Source organism: Parus major, chromosome 5 (assembly GCF_001522545.3).
Source record: "Parus major isolate Abel chromosome 5, Parus_major1.1, whole genome shotgun sequence".
NCBI lineage: Eukaryota > Metazoa > Chordata > Aves > Passeriformes > Paridae > Parus > Parus major.
The window spans coordinates 30,674,785-30,691,796 of record NC_031774.1 but is presented as its reverse complement, the minus strand read 5'-3'; the positions used below and the strand labels follow the sequence as shown (position 1 = coordinate 30,691,796).

The following is a 17,012-nucleotide window of genomic DNA, read 5'->3' as shown; positions in this document are numbered from 1 at the left end:
AATAGGTTTACTTTCTTTTTTATAATATCACAGATTAGAAACAGTATATTTAATCTAAATTGTGTCCCACTACAGTACTGATAACAGTCTAGCATGAGGTAAAGGGTTAGTGTCTGTCATATTTTTGTCAGTCTGGCATGGAATAAAAGACAAGTCTTTACAAAATAAGGATTGGGTAGAATAGGTAGAATACTGTTCTGATTTTGATAAAACCACAGGAATTTAACATCAAGAATCTCTATTAGCTAAATCTGATTTTGAGATTGTATTTTCAAAAGCCTGTTGTGTATATTTCAGCATACAGATATACTGTGTATGAATAGTTGTATGAATATATTTGTAACAGACATGTAGATGCATATGTAAACACACTTTTATTCTGATGTCTATACAGTACAGAGAGTTTTTGGTGGTTTTTGTATGCATATAATTTTTTGTAAGCATATTAATGTCAGCTTATGGTGTTCCAGGACACTGTGCATGGTTATTGCTAATAAAGGAAGAAAGAAAATACTATATTGTTCATGACTGAATATTTTATTAATATGGTACTGTAACAGTAGGCATAATTGCAGAACAGCTGATAATTTAGATATTTGTTTCATGATGACTTAAATACCATGATGAAATATATGAAGTGGCTTTTAAAAGGGTTGTATTGGTTTTCTGTATATGGTTTCTAAGCAGGAAATTGCTAATATTTCATAATATAAAATGTAAGTGGTCTAAACCCAGCACATTCAATAAATGATAAATTTAGAGCTGATTTTTTTTTTTAAGGCTGCATAGGTTAAAAGAAACAAGAAATTTTCTAATTAACCGAATTTCAGGTTTTCTTGTAGGTTTGATATTTATTTCTATCCTTACACACTGATACAATTTCTTGCTTTAGTAATAACATCTCAAAAAGTAGCATGTTAACAGAATAATTAGCCCTTTCCTCCCTATCACTTATTCCTCTCTATTCACATTATTTCTACTGAAAGCCATCTTATCCAATATTTATCAAGCATGAGAAATATAGAAAACTGAATATGAACATTAGTTATTGCCCAAGGCAGAATATTTTGGGCTCTCCTAAAGGAGTAAGCCCCAGGCTGATCTCAGACTGCCTTAGGTAACAGAGGCAAAGACTTAGTGTTTTTCCTGATATGAAATACTGGAATGGCATCAGAGTGTAAGGTGTACTATATCATGTACAGAAGGTTGTATACCCTTACATGCCATTTGGAAGAAAAAACAAGAAAGCAGAGGAGGAAGGAGTAGCATTCTGTTATTTATTGGTAGCTAATAGCTGTGGTAACAAATGATTCATCATTGCAATCAAGAAATTCATTAACTACCCATTGTATTTTAATTATTCCATATTAACTTTGTTAATAGTTTTTCAAATAAATGTATTAACAGCTGAGCATTTAATTTTTCTTTTCTAAAAATATGGCAGCAGAATGCTCGGAGGGGAATGGTAAGTTAGAGAAGTTTCAGTCTGAGAGAGACTGGTAACTTAGATCACATTGAAATACCAGATTTGTGATAAGTGTTGAAATGGAGAATTTAAACACATTCAACTCCACTAGGCTGTTATTTTTGAACTCTTCATAGGCCTCATGATAAAATAGCCTTTTATGTAAGAGGAAATTATGTCTTATTGTGTTTTTCAGTTAATTGGAATTGAACACTAAATGTATACATTTACATGTACATAATAATTGTATAATATGTATGTGGGCAATTTGTCTGTGCCAGTTTTGGAATCTAAATGAATGTGTGGCTGGATATACACCATCAGTTGCTAAACATTTGCATATCCTACTGAAGTTTTATTTTACTTTCCTTCATTAATTTTTTTAATCTATTTTAAAGAATGTTTCAGTAGACCTATTATAGAAGTTAGAAGTAGTCATAAAATGCAAGTTCGTAATACAAAATGACTTGGTTGTTTGTGATATTACATATCTGTAATATGTAGTACATATTGTCTGCAAATTTACAATAGTTAAAGGATTTCATGCAGGAATTTTAGATCTCTTCTTTGAGAGTATTTCAATTGCATAGAATAAATTTCCTTTGGATAGACTGAGGTAAATCAGGAGTGGATTATTTTTATAATCAGCTACAATAAATTAAATATAATTAACATCATGTCTTTTGTTACTTTAGTGTATACATACACCTGTATATACCTGCTGAACCATGTCCATGATATATCTACCTATTTCACTTCTCTGAAATGTTAAATTAGAATTTGCTATTTGACTAAGGTATTAAAGATTCTAAGATGCTAACACTAAATTTGAATATTAGTCTTTCACTTTTCTTGTCTTGTACCTGTTTTTATTGCTATGTAAAATGCATTGAGTAGGCTATAAAAAGATGTTAATAATAGCTTAACATCAACATTTTGAAACTTATCCAGATTTTCATAAGAAAATGAAGTTACTGTTAGGGCAGAATGACAAGAAGTGAGGGCTTGTGTGTGGTTCTTTTCTGCTTGTTTTTAACCAACAGTTTTTTATAGAATTTTCCTATGCCTGGTTGAGGATTCTTCTCAGTAACTGTTTAGTTTATTTGATTTTACCATAAATAAATTATTTTGTTATTAAGATTTCCTGACACAATTATAGTGAATGTTAACTATGGAATACGTATTTAGTTAAGCGTATTTATGGCATTAATATAATAAATGGGAAAGAAACCTCTGTATGTAGGAGAGTTATAGCTGAGTTTATAACATTGTTCTCAAAATGGGTACTGCTGAGAGATGCAAGCTGAAGCTTTCTCTCAGGCTGTCTTCAAAAGAGCAATAAGCTATACAGTGAGAAATAGATCTATAAATTAAGTGCTATCACCTTGCCAGTGATAGTTTGATTTCTAAACACAGTTTTTTCTCAAACATATTTTGGTGGGGAAAAGACATAGAAAGAGCTATTTTTGTGAAAATGTGACTATTTTTCATTACTGGACTGTCCAGAGTTCCAGACACCTTTCTTCTTTCAACAAAATCAGGAAAAGATGCAGTAATCAGTGTATTGATAGGTTAACTTACTGGGTGTCCTTATATGTGCAAGTAACAAATGTAAGTGTGTAGTAGAACAGCAACAGAAGTTCAGAAGTTCAATCATTCAATAAAGATTAAGTTGATTTCAGTAAGATCTCATTTGGTTATGCATTTACAGTCTATTGTTTTAGCTCTGATCTTATATTTTTACTCTCCTCATAAAGCTGAGTAAGTTTATAAGTAACTTGTAAAATTATCATCCTTTCATCTCTTTTACTTATGTTTGTTTTTTTCCCTTTATTTTTCTTTCATACAGGCCATGCAAGTAAAGGTACAGGTCAAAGTGCATGATGTGTCTTTGTTTTAGATTTAGACATGATCAGGCTCCAAGCACTCTTTCCATTGATCATAGCAGTGGCGTCACAAAGTGAAGCACCAGGTTCCACCTACTATAAATTGTGTCCAAGCTAAAGTGGCAGCCTTTGACCAGAGCAGATGAAATTCTTTTTGGCACTCTTAAAAATTGCTTAATGTGAAAATGTAGTAAAGCCACATTTTGTAACTATTTTAGATGTACATTCTGCCTCTGCTGTCCTTCTGCATTCTATTTTTTTGCTAAAATAGTGAAGTAGACATTGTAAAAGAAATGTCTAAGTAGAGTCTTTAGAAAGATGTATTTGGCTTATGATATTCAAGAAGACTATTTGGGAGAAATGTGATATAAGCTCTACCCCATCTGTAGGTGAATAGAAAATTGTTTTAAATCAAATAAGTTTAAATAAGATACCTAGTTCAAACCCTACCTTTTTCCAAAAGTAAAATGATCTTTGCTAAATGTGTGAGGTATGACAAAGCTTTTGAATAATCCTTATTTCTTTTACGTATTTAATATATTTGAAGATTTATTTTCCTCCAGTGAACAATAAGTCACTTTCCCTTGCATCATTCATATTCTTTTTTTTTTAATATGAATTTCTAAAATAGATGAGTGCTTTCTGACCTATGGTGCATTCTTCACTGGTGAAGCAGAATATGCAGAAAAATGGAGCATAAACCCTTTCATCTTTTCCTTCACCCTGTGTGCTGAGAAGCACACATGATGAAGAGCTTTTAATCAATTAAACTGGAGACATGAGCTAAAAAGGGAGAAGCTCTGTTAAACTAATAATCTGATTTCGTGCTTTGCTACTGCCAAACTTCTCCAGGTATACAGAGTAGGATTTAATGGCTCTCATAGTAATCTCAAAGAACTGAAGCTCAAAGAGGAATGGAAAGACAAAAAATATTAATTCCATAATCTTAACCAGTATGAGCCAATTTTTTAGTGTAAATAAATTATTTCTTCCTTTTCATTGTGTATTTAGTTGCTATTAATCTACTAAAGAATCTGTAACTGTTTTTTTTCAGAAATACCCATTTTTGTGTTTAAATCCTCAGACAAGTAAGATCATTACATGCTTTTAGGCAACAAAATTATATAATTCCTCCTGTTGAGGTCCTTTTAGCATAGTTATTACGCCAAAATATATCTGATTTAATGCTCTTTATGCATGTAATGCAAGTATTGTGTGTGCATAGGTGCACATTAGAACTGAAAGAGACAAAATTCCATTGTCATATAGGTTTCAGTCTGACTCTATACATTTACTAGCTGGAGAAGTGAATTTAGAGACAGCAGAATTTATGGCAAAGGCAGAATGGATCTTTTAATATTTTGAAAATTCTTCAGTTTTAAGCTTCACCAATCTTATTAATCTTACATAGACAGAAAGAAAATTGGACATGCAAAATGTCCAATGTTTTACTGGGGTAAAACATACAGAAACCAGTATCTCTCCTTTTTTTTCATTTAAAAATATATTACATATTTTGTTATTCCTTATTTAAGATGCATAGTGACGCCACTGGAATACAGTGATACATTGTGAGATTTGTTTGTCTTCTGTCAACGTAGAGTACAAATAATGTCATTATTAAAGCCATTGCATCACTATTTCTAAGGCACTTTGAAAAGCAAAGCTTTGAGGCAAAGTACTCTCTTGCAATTGTTAGTTCCTTAAGAAAGGAAGCCACATCCATTGCATGTTCCCTCACACTTGCAAAATACTGAACATGAGCTGTATCCATAGAGATTCACCATCTAGAAGACAGAATTTGCCAAAATTTTTCACCAAATAGAATATGTGCAGCTGCCTTTTTCTTCCAGTGATTACTGTGATAATAGCGAGGCATTTATTGGGAAATAATGAATTGCAATGGATTCTGCTGTATCCTTATGTGGAACTACACAATACGTTATAAGAACAGTAGTTTGTAAATCCTAATTGACAGAAGGAAAAGGATGTGGAGGGTTAAATGAAAGCATTTGTTGTTTTGTAGTGTTGTACAAGTCTGGAGGCCTAGTCCTGAAATCTTATCTTAAGCAAAACTCCCCTTGAGTATAGTAGGAGTTTAATCTGGGTACAGAATTCAGAACTGGGCTGTTTGATGTTGTTGCTGTTTACTGTGTGTTCATAAAATATATGGGTCTGTTTGAAAGACTTTGGTTCTCTGTCTCAAAGAAAAAGTTGGGTGTGAAATATGTTGTACAGTGTCTGTCATAAGAAGATAAGGCAGATGTTATTCTGTTGTGCTGTTTACTTCTGTCTCTTTTGTTTTCCTTTTTCTAGTACTGGTGATATCCAAAGATACAAAATTTTAAATATTTTGTCCCAAATTTACTAAACTCATCCAAAGCCAAAGGGCAATACTTTCCCAGAGGCACTAATTCATTGGCATGTTACATTGATAATTACATTAACATTACATATTATTTTAAATAATACTGTTTTTCAGATGAGACAAGTCAGGCAATATTCATTCATTCAGACCCTCTGAATAAATTTCTTACAAAAATATAAACATGCTGAATTTTTCTCTGTAACATTAGACAGATAATAGTGTCCCCTGAGAATGATTCAGCTTTTAATTTCAGGGTTGTTTCTGATTTGAAAGGTAAGATCCAGAAAGTATTGTCAAAATCATATGTATGAATGCACACTTTTGTGTGCAACTCCCATTACAACCTTACTGTTACTGCATTTTTTGCACTGGTGCACACCAAAAGTATCCCTTTACGTTTCCTGTCCAAGACTGTACACCCTTCCTCTAGTGTAGCATTTTTAATTATTTGTACTACATCAGGAATATAATTTCCTTGGACCATTAGGGGAAAAGCATATTGGAGAAGTGTGTGACCAGAGAATTCAAGTAATTTTTCTTTTTTTTTTTTTTTTTCTTTTCTTTTCTTTTCCCTTTTTTTTAAAACTTGTAGTCTGGAGGACAAGATCAAGAGAGGAAGAAATCAAAACGTAGAGGGGACTTGTACTCCATACAAACATCCTTGATTGTGGCTGCACTTAAAAAGATGCTTCCTATTGGATTGAATATGTGCACTCCTGGAGACCAAGAGCTCATCTCTTTGGCTAAGGCTAGATACAGCCATGTAAGCGTGTGCTTTTAACAGTTTTTAATGCAAAATAAGCAGAACTTTCTAAACTGAATTTTGATCCATAGACATCTTAGTCAATATTATTAAATACCTGTGTGTACTGTAAGCAATTATGGCTGATAATTATTGTGCTTTTTCTTTAAAAATATGTATATAGAGCTGCCATACTTTCCCTGTTATTTTCCATTTGTATACCATATGCAGTTTTATATATTCATGTTCTTTTGCACCAAATACTGAACTACAATTAGGTAGCTTTAATTCCCTTCAAAGTTTAACCCTTGTTTTATGATTAAAGAAAGCCTTTGCCCCTTCTGATCTTTTACATATTTGAAAGCAAAAGAGATTAAATTTAATATTGAAATATAATCTGTTCTATGTTGTAAAAGTTCTTATGAAATGGATCATAATCTGAATTGAAAAAGACTTCTACCTTTCTACAGAGAGACACAGATGAGGAAGTCAAGGAACACTTACGCAACAACTTACATTTGCAGGAAAAGGTAATATAAAATATCTGTCTTATAGATGCCGATGTGCACTTTTAAAACACAGAAGGTGCAACCATTTTTTTGTTGTTGTTGTGATACATTAAAAAAGATAATCCAAAAAGCTATTAGAAAGGTTTCCATCTTAACATAATTCTTCATGATTTTTCATTACAATAAATGTCTTCTTTGTAACTTTGGTATATTTAAGTTTCCAGAAGACCTATAGACAGGGACAAGTGTGAAGAACAGAGATACTAGTAGTCTTAAAACTCTAATTACACACAATTTGATCCAAGAAGAAAATAAAATTGAAACTCAACTACTTCAGCTTTTCTTCTTGAATTTAGCTTTCACTAATGATTAAATTAGGTATTTGTAAAAATATATACATTTTAAAGTGACTGTAATAGAAAATGAAAAGTTAGTGTCATCTTAGCACTTGTGAGTTTTTCAAGTACATTTATGTTCCTACAAATCATATGCCAGATGCACTGTCAAAAGTAATACAGTATGGGGTCCTCATCATTCTGTAAATTAAAAGTAATTTAGATCATTGCCTACAATGTTTGAACACTGTAAGAGTAACTTAGTTATCTGTCATGGAAGCTGACTGTGTATTTGGTATAGATTTGTGCTTGCTCTCCATACACTTAAATGGAGACAAGAAGTAATTTAAAGCGGTTTTCCTATTTCTCTCCTGCAAAAAAAAAACAAAACAAAAAAAAACCACCAAATACCAAAAGCTTTGGATGTAAATCTTCACCTACTGAAATTCCAGCTGTCTTTTGCAGACTCCAAAAAACAGCTTTACACTCTCAGGACAAAGGCTTTGAAAATTAAACTCAATCCCAGTACTAAATCTGCTTCGTTATTTTTAATGGGGTTGAGTGGAAGAAATAAGTTGCAAGGTACTTTATTTGGTTTAATGAAATAAAAATACAGAACCTTGCTTAAGAATTAAGTTCAATTGCCCAATAATAGATTGAATCAATGCCATTGTTTGGAGCAGCTAGCAAATGTTAATTTGGTCTGAAAGGGGACAGAAATTGGGAGCATTTATAACATTCTTTATTACACTATGGCAGTAGTAGTGGTGTTGATCAAATTCAGTGCCTTCATTCAACAGCTTACAAATGAAATATGTTGGGTTTCAGTCTGATGATCCAGCTGTGAAATGGCAGCTAAATCTGTACAAAGACATTTTAAAGAGTGATGGACCTACTGACCCTGAGAAAAATGTGGAGCGTGTGCAGAGGATATCAGCTGCTCTGTATCATCTGGAGCAGGTAAAAAGCCAAATGTCTCTACTGTATTTGTTTTAAAAATCCAAGATTTTTCCTTGCAGAGATTATTTCAGGTACAGTGACTGTCATCATTAAAGTGTCAAGATAAAACTTAGGGTTTTGTACATGTGTGCATGCAAGTACTCATGCAAATACAGATGTGCATGTATGCAAAGTTTTGAGTATAATCTGTTGAAGTGCCTCCATTTAGCTGCAGGGAAAACTCAGGATATATTTCTGCAAAACTGCATGAACAGTCATAAGAATAGTACACAGATCATCTCCGTGCAGTAGCTGAAAACCATGTGGTTTTAGGAAGAGGTGTTTGCTTCTGCACTTACTTTTAATATACTGAGTTTAGGCTGTCTCCTATTTCTGCATCATAGGATGCTGTAGAAACTGTTGAGTTGCTTGCCTGTTCAACCAAATGATGGAATTCAAGTACAGAATTGCATTTGTACTCTTCCTACATAAAGTTAATCCATTCCATTCACAAATTATATAGCACAGAAATACATTCACATAAACAACTGAATATGCATTGTTAGAAACAGACAAAATAACATTTTTTGAAATTTACCGAGAAGTCCCACACATGACGTATTCTATCATTTTGAGCTTGTCTGAATAAACTGAGAAATTTCTATATAGAAGGTCTCCAGTATTTTTCCTTATTTTTCCTTATTAATAATAAAAATAAAGCCCCAAAAGATAATTTTTCTCAGATGATGCAGAGCATTGGTAACATTTTCTACTTTGCTAACTAGCTAACCACTAGCTGAATAGAAAATTTTGGATGAAAGTTGAAAAGTTTCCATTGTATATACTAGATGATCTTTTCCCATAGGTTGAACAACCACTGAGATCAAAAAAAGCTGTTTGGCACAAACTCCTGTCCAAACAACGCAAAAGGGCTGTTGTTGCATGTTTCAGAATGGCACCATTATACAACCTGCCAAGGTAAGTGGCTGAAAGGTTTATTTCTTCATAACTTTGGTTTCCATTGTGTACTGAGTGCAAATACTGCCTGTGTGTTTACCTACATGTTTGTTGGTTGTTAGGTGTATGTAATTTTAAGAGACAAGAATTTATTAGTCATCAGCTAATTTCTCACAGTAGCAAAATAGTCATCTCATGACAAATAATCTGAGTGGGAAAACACCATAAGAATAACATGCTTCATTTTTGTCTGTTATTCTATATAGTTCCACAACTTACCTGTGAAAATCGTTCAGATGTTGCTGTTTCTGTCCATTTTTTGTCTCTGATTGGTTGCTCTTTTTACTCTATTCTTGTGTGTTTTTTTTATTTTCTTCTCTCTCTTTTTTTTTTTTTCTTGTCTTTTTTTAATTTTGTGTGGCTCGTCCTCTCCTTTTGCATGAACACTTCATGCTCTGTAGCTTGCCTGGGCCAATCTTAAGCTACTACATCAGAATGTTATATGAATTAAAGCGACTATTGGGGCAGAGCAGTGCAGACAGCACTGCAGAATGTTATTTTACTCTTCTATGTTGCTCTGTTTCATATTCCAGTTGAATGTAGATAACAAAGTCCAAGGTAAAAAGCATCCTGTACCTGGATCCATCTACTTGCTTTAAGCAGAATATTAAGATCATATGGCACTGGAGTAACTTCCTTTACTCTTTTTCTTAAAAATCTGAGTTTTATTCAGATAGAGGTTAAGGACATCTTTAATTAAGTTTGCTGCTCACTTTCTGCAATTTTTCACTTTTTGTGTTTAATATTATTATTCAAAGATTTTTTGTGAAGTATTTAACTGAAGAGTTGTGTTGGATTTTTAAATGCTTTTATTAAAGCAAATTTACACACTTGTGTAAAGATCTTTAGCCAAAGCTCTGTAGCTGTGCCACTAACACATTGGAGGAACATTAGTTTTGCACAGGACAAATAAAAAGCCAGTTTATATCTTAAAAAGCACACAATCTTCCTTTACAAAAAAGAGTAGTTCTAGACTATAGTAACTTCTCCAAGTTCTCATGCTACCACCAAGCCTTCTTTGAACAACCAGAGAAATGGAGAGGATTAAATACAACATAAGAAACCAGCCAGTATCAACCCTTCCGTCTTCAAGAGCTGTGTTTGGCAAAACAGGAGGAAGTGGTATGAAGAAATACCATTTCAGTACAATGTTTTTGTGAGCAAGGTTTTTTTTACAACCGTATTCTGCCCTTGTAAATTCTTAAAATGTTTAGAATAAATGCATGAGCACCCAAATGTTAAAAGGGCTCATCCTTTTTTTGTCTAACAAAACACCCACTTTTATTTTTTGTATTTGAGGATGATGGAACATTTGACAAGAGACAAAGTAGGTTATGAATCTTTAAATTCTTGATTTTTTTTTGTTTTCAATAAAATATGGAATATACCATATTGAAATGTAATCTGGAAATTTTTTTAAAATACTTTTGTGTTAAAAACTTTTCTTGAACTTTTTCTTCTCAAACTTTATGGTAGACTTTGTGGAGCAGTTTACTCTTAATTTAAATATGAATATGAGGCGAATCTACCCAGCTATTTCATTTTGTAGTTGCTAAAAATGAACTCTCATAAAACTGTTTTCAACAATTAATTGTGCTCTCTGCACTTCACAACAGGCAAGAGTGAAAACACAGATAGAACTTGAAATCCTAAAGTCACGGAACAGTTTGGGTTGGAATGGACCTTTAAAGATCATCTGTTCCAACCCTGCTGCCATCAGCAAGCTTCTAGGTATATTGCTCAACTGATAGGTGCAAACCAAACTTTTAAAGTTCACTAGCTTATAGACACTTTTTTTTTTTTTCCTCCTAGATAAATCACAGGATTCTGACAGGAAAATAAGGCTATCACACTATTATAACAATCTCCATCATCTAAATTGACAGCATTGCTCAGACATGTCTGAACCCTAGGGAGATTATTTCAAATGGGGTATGATTTATTCTAGGAACTATTTAAATCTCTTTGATCCAGAGTTTAAAATGCAGCTCTCTATCTTGTATATTTCCTCATTTTAGTAGCAACTTTGTATTGGGAGTGTTAGTTCTAACTTTGATGCTAGAATCAATTAATTTAAAGGGCAGTAAACAAATATTATGTTAGGAACCTTTCATTTATCCTAGAAAATATAAATCTTCATTAAATAATAAGCTTACTATTTTGAAAATTTTCCAGATATTTAGATGGCTTTCAGTATAATTTAATTTTAAACTCAGACCTTAAAGTAATTTTCTGCAAAACTCTCTCTAATGTCTATCAGCTTTTAGGAATTTCAGTAAGATATTTCAGAAATGGACATATTCATTGATATGAAGGTGTTTGTTAAATCACAGAAAAATTACTTGAATTTCTACCATAAAAAGTCCAAGAACTCCCTTTGATGAAAAATGCCTGAGATACAAAACAAATAGCTATATTTTTTTTAAAATTGCATTTTACAAAGAATTAAGCATCAGTTACATTAGGAATTACTAATACTTCATCGTCTGTGTTTATTGAATGTTCATGGCTTTGAAAAAGTGTCTTATGTGATAAGTGTTTTCTCTGAGATGTGTCTATTTATGTTTGATGTTTTAAGGAAATTAATTTGAAAAAACTTTGTCTTATTGTCTGTCATCTGTGTATGCACATAGATACAGCAAAGTTGTACATGGCAATTTTTCAAACACGGTTTACGAATACATTCTTTCTGACTACTTTATTGAATTTAACTTGTGCCTTTCTTCAATGAAAACCTATATGCTTTTCTTCAGACACAAAATTAGCAATTTCTTCCTGAGCACCTTTCAACGTGTTTGGCTGGAAAAAGTACATGAAAAAACTCAGTATGACAGGCTTATACTCAAGTTAACGGTAATGTAACTTGTGGAGAGCCTCTTGCTTATGCGCCCACTTCTTCCTTCCCAGCCATGATTTGATATTATCATAAAAACATGGATTTGTACAATTTTCAGAGGGGATTCTGATTGGTCAGTTTTTGAAATTTGATAATAAAACAGCACCAGTGTCAGCAAGTGAGACTAAAGTGTTGACTCAATAGCTATTCCATTATAAAATACTGATTTGTGTGCACAGTGTATTTAAAAGCTATTTAATGGTGTATATGCAGCACATTTTTATTGCCTTTTTGGTTAAAAAGTAAATGAAGGTAATTTCAAAGGGATAAAAGTAATAGAAAAGGCTGCATGAACAGCCTTTCTAACCTCATGTAGTGCAGCTCAGAAGAAGATTTTCCCCCAAAATAATGTTAAGATGGAATTATTTTGCCATTATTATGTGTAGTCTTATTGCCATGACTTTTATTTTCTGTGGAAAGTTAAATTAATGAATATTATACAGTAGCAATTAGTATGACTTAGTGTTTTCTAAAATTGGTCATTATTTTATAGAGCAGGTTTTGTATATTTCTAGTGCAAGTTCTTTGAGGACATGCTAATACTGCCCCAATTTGGAACTGGGACATAAGAAGCTGAGGTTAGGCTTCTTTCTGTGGAAGAAGGCAATGACTGTCTGTAGATATTATGCTAGAAAGCACTTGATAATTACTTTAGTGTTGATGGCCAGTGTCTGCTGTCTTGATGTCCTAAATCTAGCAATTTCGATTCACGCCTTGTGGATGTAAACCCCACTCGCTCATTCTCAGTCTGTTCAAGTGTGTGTTTTTCTCATGCTTCCATTAAGGTATCAGTCCTGCAGTTTCATGTATAATGTATTTGAGGCCTTTTTTAGTCTTCAAAATAAAAAAATAATGTATAAATATGTGTATTAAATTGTAGTAAGAATGTTCAAAAGTACCTGCAGATTTCTCACTGAATGTTAGTTATGTTTTGCATTTAGTTTCACTGACCAATCAGAGGATCAGAATTGTACAAATATGTATCCTTACTAACCATTAACCATCTGAGCTGTTATACTCTGTTCCGTTACCCCTCTTGATCTCACTTTCACAACCCCCCCAGGCACCGTTCTATTAACCTCTTCCTCAATGGCTATCAGAACTTTTGGATAGAAACAGAGGAATATTCATTTGAGGAGAAACTAGTTCAGGATTTGGCTGTAAGTACTGACATAACTGGGCATATATTTCAATGCCCACTTCAGTGTGTATTCTATGTATCTATTATAAACTATATTTAATTTTTGTGTACTGTATGCATAAAGTTATAAAATATTAATCCTTATGCTTCAGAGCATAAGGCCTTTTTCTGCTGTGGTCAAAAAGACATTTATCCTGTGATGCGCACTGAAGTGCATTAAGGGGATTTAAGCCTTCAGATGAGCTATACAATACTCATTCTTGGGAAGAGAAATGAATCAGATGAACAGTCAGACTATTTTTGTCATTATGGTAATTTCTATGTTTGTATATATTATTTAGTGGATTTTTTTTTGGAGCTTTACACTGTTGATCCTTTTCCCTTTTAATTTTTTTATGCATAATTAATTTTAACATTTTCAGCTTTGATACAAATTAATTTTGCTGTTTTCCTTTTTGATGCACCATAAGGAGAAGTAAATATATGCAGCTATATTCAGCAAAAATGTAGTTTACCTGTGTACTTGATAAAAGTGATTGGTAAACTTCAGGATTTTGCTAGTGAACATTGATTCAGAATGTCTACTGCTCTTTCTCTTCCCTCTATGTAGTTAGCTTGTCAAATATCCTCCAAGGAGCTTATCTCCACAGTCTCCAAACACCATGAAAGTTAATATGCAGCTTCATGGATCACATGCAGATGCATCTACAAGTGCCTCAGTGCTAACGAAAACAGCCATGTTGTGCTTGTTAAAGACCCATTATATCTGATATCATAGAGATCTGGGGTTGGAAGGGACTGTAGAGATCATCTAGTTCCAACCCCCCTGCCATGGGCAGGGACATTCTTCACGTGCTCTGGACAATTATGTGGTCAGTCTTTGAATTTGTTGCTTCTTGTAAAAGTAAAGAATGAGGCCATTAAGCAAAGCAGTACCTGCAATTCTTTCAGATTTCCTAGAGAAGTAAATTAAACTTCTGTAATTACAATTATTACTGTAATTACAATAAACCTACAATAACTAGAAACACTGCAAAGGTATGATAGCACAAGCAAGGTAAGGGTAATATACTAATCTTTGGCCAGTTCTGACTATATTATATTTTTAACTTCCAAAAAATGTTTGAATTTTACAATAATGAACATTAATTGAAACTAAGGTTACTTAGAAATGAGATATGAAAATATTGTATCAAACACTAGTCTGAATACTATGTGTATAATGATGTTATTAAAAATTATTACAGTATTATACTATGAAATAATTGAGCTAGAATTTCCTTTCAATTCAGGCCAACTGGAGCTGCATGATTTCTCTTGAATAAGGCTTCCCCAAAATCTCCCAGTCTCATTCTCAATACCTTGCAAATGAGAATTTTTTAAGTTACAAAAACATGAATAAAAATCATATACTCTCATCTCTTTCGAGTCATACAGGCTCGAATATAATGTTGCAGGTTATGCTGTAAACTCCTGAATAAGATTAACACAGGCAGTTAATACAAATTGGATAGAATAAAATTACTGAAATCCTTTCCTAAGCTTAGTTACTGAATTTTTTTCTTACTTATGAAACTTAACTTTTATATTCTAAATCTTGAGACAGACATCTCCAAAAAAAGATGAAGAGGAAGAAGAAGAGACTGAGAAAAACCATCCTGATCCACTCCATCAGATTATCCTCTATTTTAGTCGCAGTGCTCTTACAGAGAGAAGGTAAAAGAGCTGTGTGGAAAAGCCCGTTGAGTAAAAGCACACAGTAACTGAATTTTAGTAACATTAACAAAGTGATTTAAGACAAGTGTAGTTCCTTATTGTACATGGTGAATACCTTTTTCTCTCTGTTTCATTAGTGTTTGTATTTAAACTCAGTATAACCTTTACATTGAGATAAGTATTGACTATTTTTGACATTTTAAAAGCTTGGTAAATACCCAATGCAGAAATGATTGAGCATGACTTCTCATAGAAACACTAATTCTACAGGAATTGCAGGTTTTATCAGAGTACCTTGCCCTGGTCTCTCCTGGTAATAGATATGTGGTTTTGATTTTGGTATTCATCACATTTCACTCTAAGTCAGAAAAGGTTTTGTTGATGTTTACAAATCTCATTGCCAGTTTCTGTTTTGACTTTAGATTGTTGATTAGAATGGTTAGAATTAGATTTTTATGAGTACTCCAGAGTTTCATATACAGAAAAACTGTATGACTAATAAAGTCTTGCCATCTGACAGTTATAATTATTCTTATTTATAGCTCCAGATTGCTTTCCTGCACCTTCAAAAGCCAATGATGACCCAACATGACTAAATTGAATGCACAAACATAGCTTTGAATTGTTTGAGTAAAAACTTGGATTTGGATAAGAGAAGTCATTTGTGATACAATTTTCAAGTGTAATAGCTTTCCAAGTAGACTACTTTAACAAAATACCCTCAATAAAAAAGGATATATGACATCTTTATATTACTGTATCTTAAAATAATTTAACGTATTTTTTACTCTTCACAGCAATCTAGAACATGATCCTCTATATATTGCTTATTCTGCCATGATGGCAAAAGTAAGTTTTTAATTTAAAGCTCCATCCATCACTGCATTTAGGTACTTCCCATTAACTTTAGATGCTTCTTAAATCTTTTCTTTCTGTTTCTTACATGGAATGCTTGATACTAGTATCTGTATTTTTAATGAAGCAAATGCTGTTCAGAGTTTTATATATATGCATGAGAAATTTCCTATGTTAAAACAATTTTATAAAATTCCAGTAGGTGCAGTCCTGTTCCTTTCACTTGGCACTTTTTTTGCATATGATTAACTTATGAGCAGTTTAAACCTTTTAGTTATCTTTATTCTTTGGGTAATTATTTTTGAGTTAATACTTGAAGCCTGTCAAAGTCAGTTTTTGCAACACATTGATTACAGCTGACTCGTGGTGAGAGCTTGACTGTGAAGAGAAATATGGATATAGAGATATGGCACAAGACTATATAGCCCACAATTACAGGGTGTGTATGTAGTTGGATGAATACCCTGAAATACTCATACGTTAGGGAATATCAGCTTCTTAGTGTGGATGAACACAAATATTTACAATTACAGGTTTTTAAAAGCTTCTTAATACCTCTAGTAGTTGCTTTTAAAAAAATTATTTGGCCATTTTTGTAGAAATACTATAGCAAAAATAGTCATTATGTTTCATAATAAGCAAGATCTTCTGATTTCTGTTTTAACATGAAAAGAGTTGTCAGGAAGAAGAAGAGGGTGATGAAGACAAAGAAAAGACATTTGAGGTGAGAGTTTAAATAACATTTCTTTCTCATAATCTAATGTGGAAGTATTTTAAATATGTCCACTAGAATAAATGCAAAAATAGCATAACACATTGTGTGTTGAACACAGTGAGCTGGTTTACTAGGTTATTCATATGAAAGAAAGATGGGGTATTTTGAAGCTTTGGAGTCAAACAATCCATGGATTTTGGAGACAGATGGTCTTCAACAATTTCAGATTTCTCATCTTCCTATTTTTCCTGGATCCATTCCAATCTGTAGTCTGTTCTCATTTTTGTTCCCAAACCCAGGAGAAAGAAATGGAAAAACAGAGAACTCTCTATCAGCAAGCTCGCTTACATGATCGTGGAGCTGCTGAGATGGTCCTTCAGATGATTAGTGCAAGCAAAGGTAATGCTCTGTGATATCTTTAAAGTTTA

General features: G+C 32.8%; 1 protein-coding gene across 13 annotated transcripts in view; it reads left to right on the top strand.

The window, feature by feature from the left end:
* RYR3 (ryanodine receptor 3) overlaps positions 1–17,012 on the top strand; it is a 199,910-nt gene that overhangs the window by 154,234 nt on the left and 28,664 nt on the right. For 4 of the 13 annotated variants that reach the window (XM_015630068.2, XM_015630070.2, XM_015630065.3 and 1 more), the window contains exons 71-81: positions 1,445–1,465; positions 3,315–3,329; positions 6,312–6,482; positions 6,932–6,991; positions 8,134–8,265; positions 9,110–9,222; positions 12,015–12,114; positions 14,905–15,014; positions 15,812–15,863; positions 16,543–16,593; positions 16,884–16,983. In XM_015630068.2, the coding sequence (XP_015485554.1) occupies positions 1,445–1,465; positions 3,315–3,329; positions 6,312–6,482; positions 6,932–6,991; positions 8,134–8,265; positions 9,110–9,222; positions 12,015–12,114; positions 14,905–15,014; positions 15,812–15,863; positions 16,543–16,593; positions 16,884–16,983 (925 nt within the window). Of the gene's footprint in view, positions 1–1,444; positions 1,466–3,314; positions 3,330–6,311; positions 6,483–6,931; positions 6,992–8,133; positions 8,266–9,109; positions 9,223–12,014; positions 12,115–13,220; positions 13,318–14,904; positions 15,015–15,811; positions 15,864–16,542; positions 16,594–16,883; positions 16,984–17,012 lie in introns of all 13 variants that reach the window. The other 9 variants (XM_015630077.3, XM_015630076.3, XM_033515402.1 and 6 more) reach the window with 5 other exon arrangements.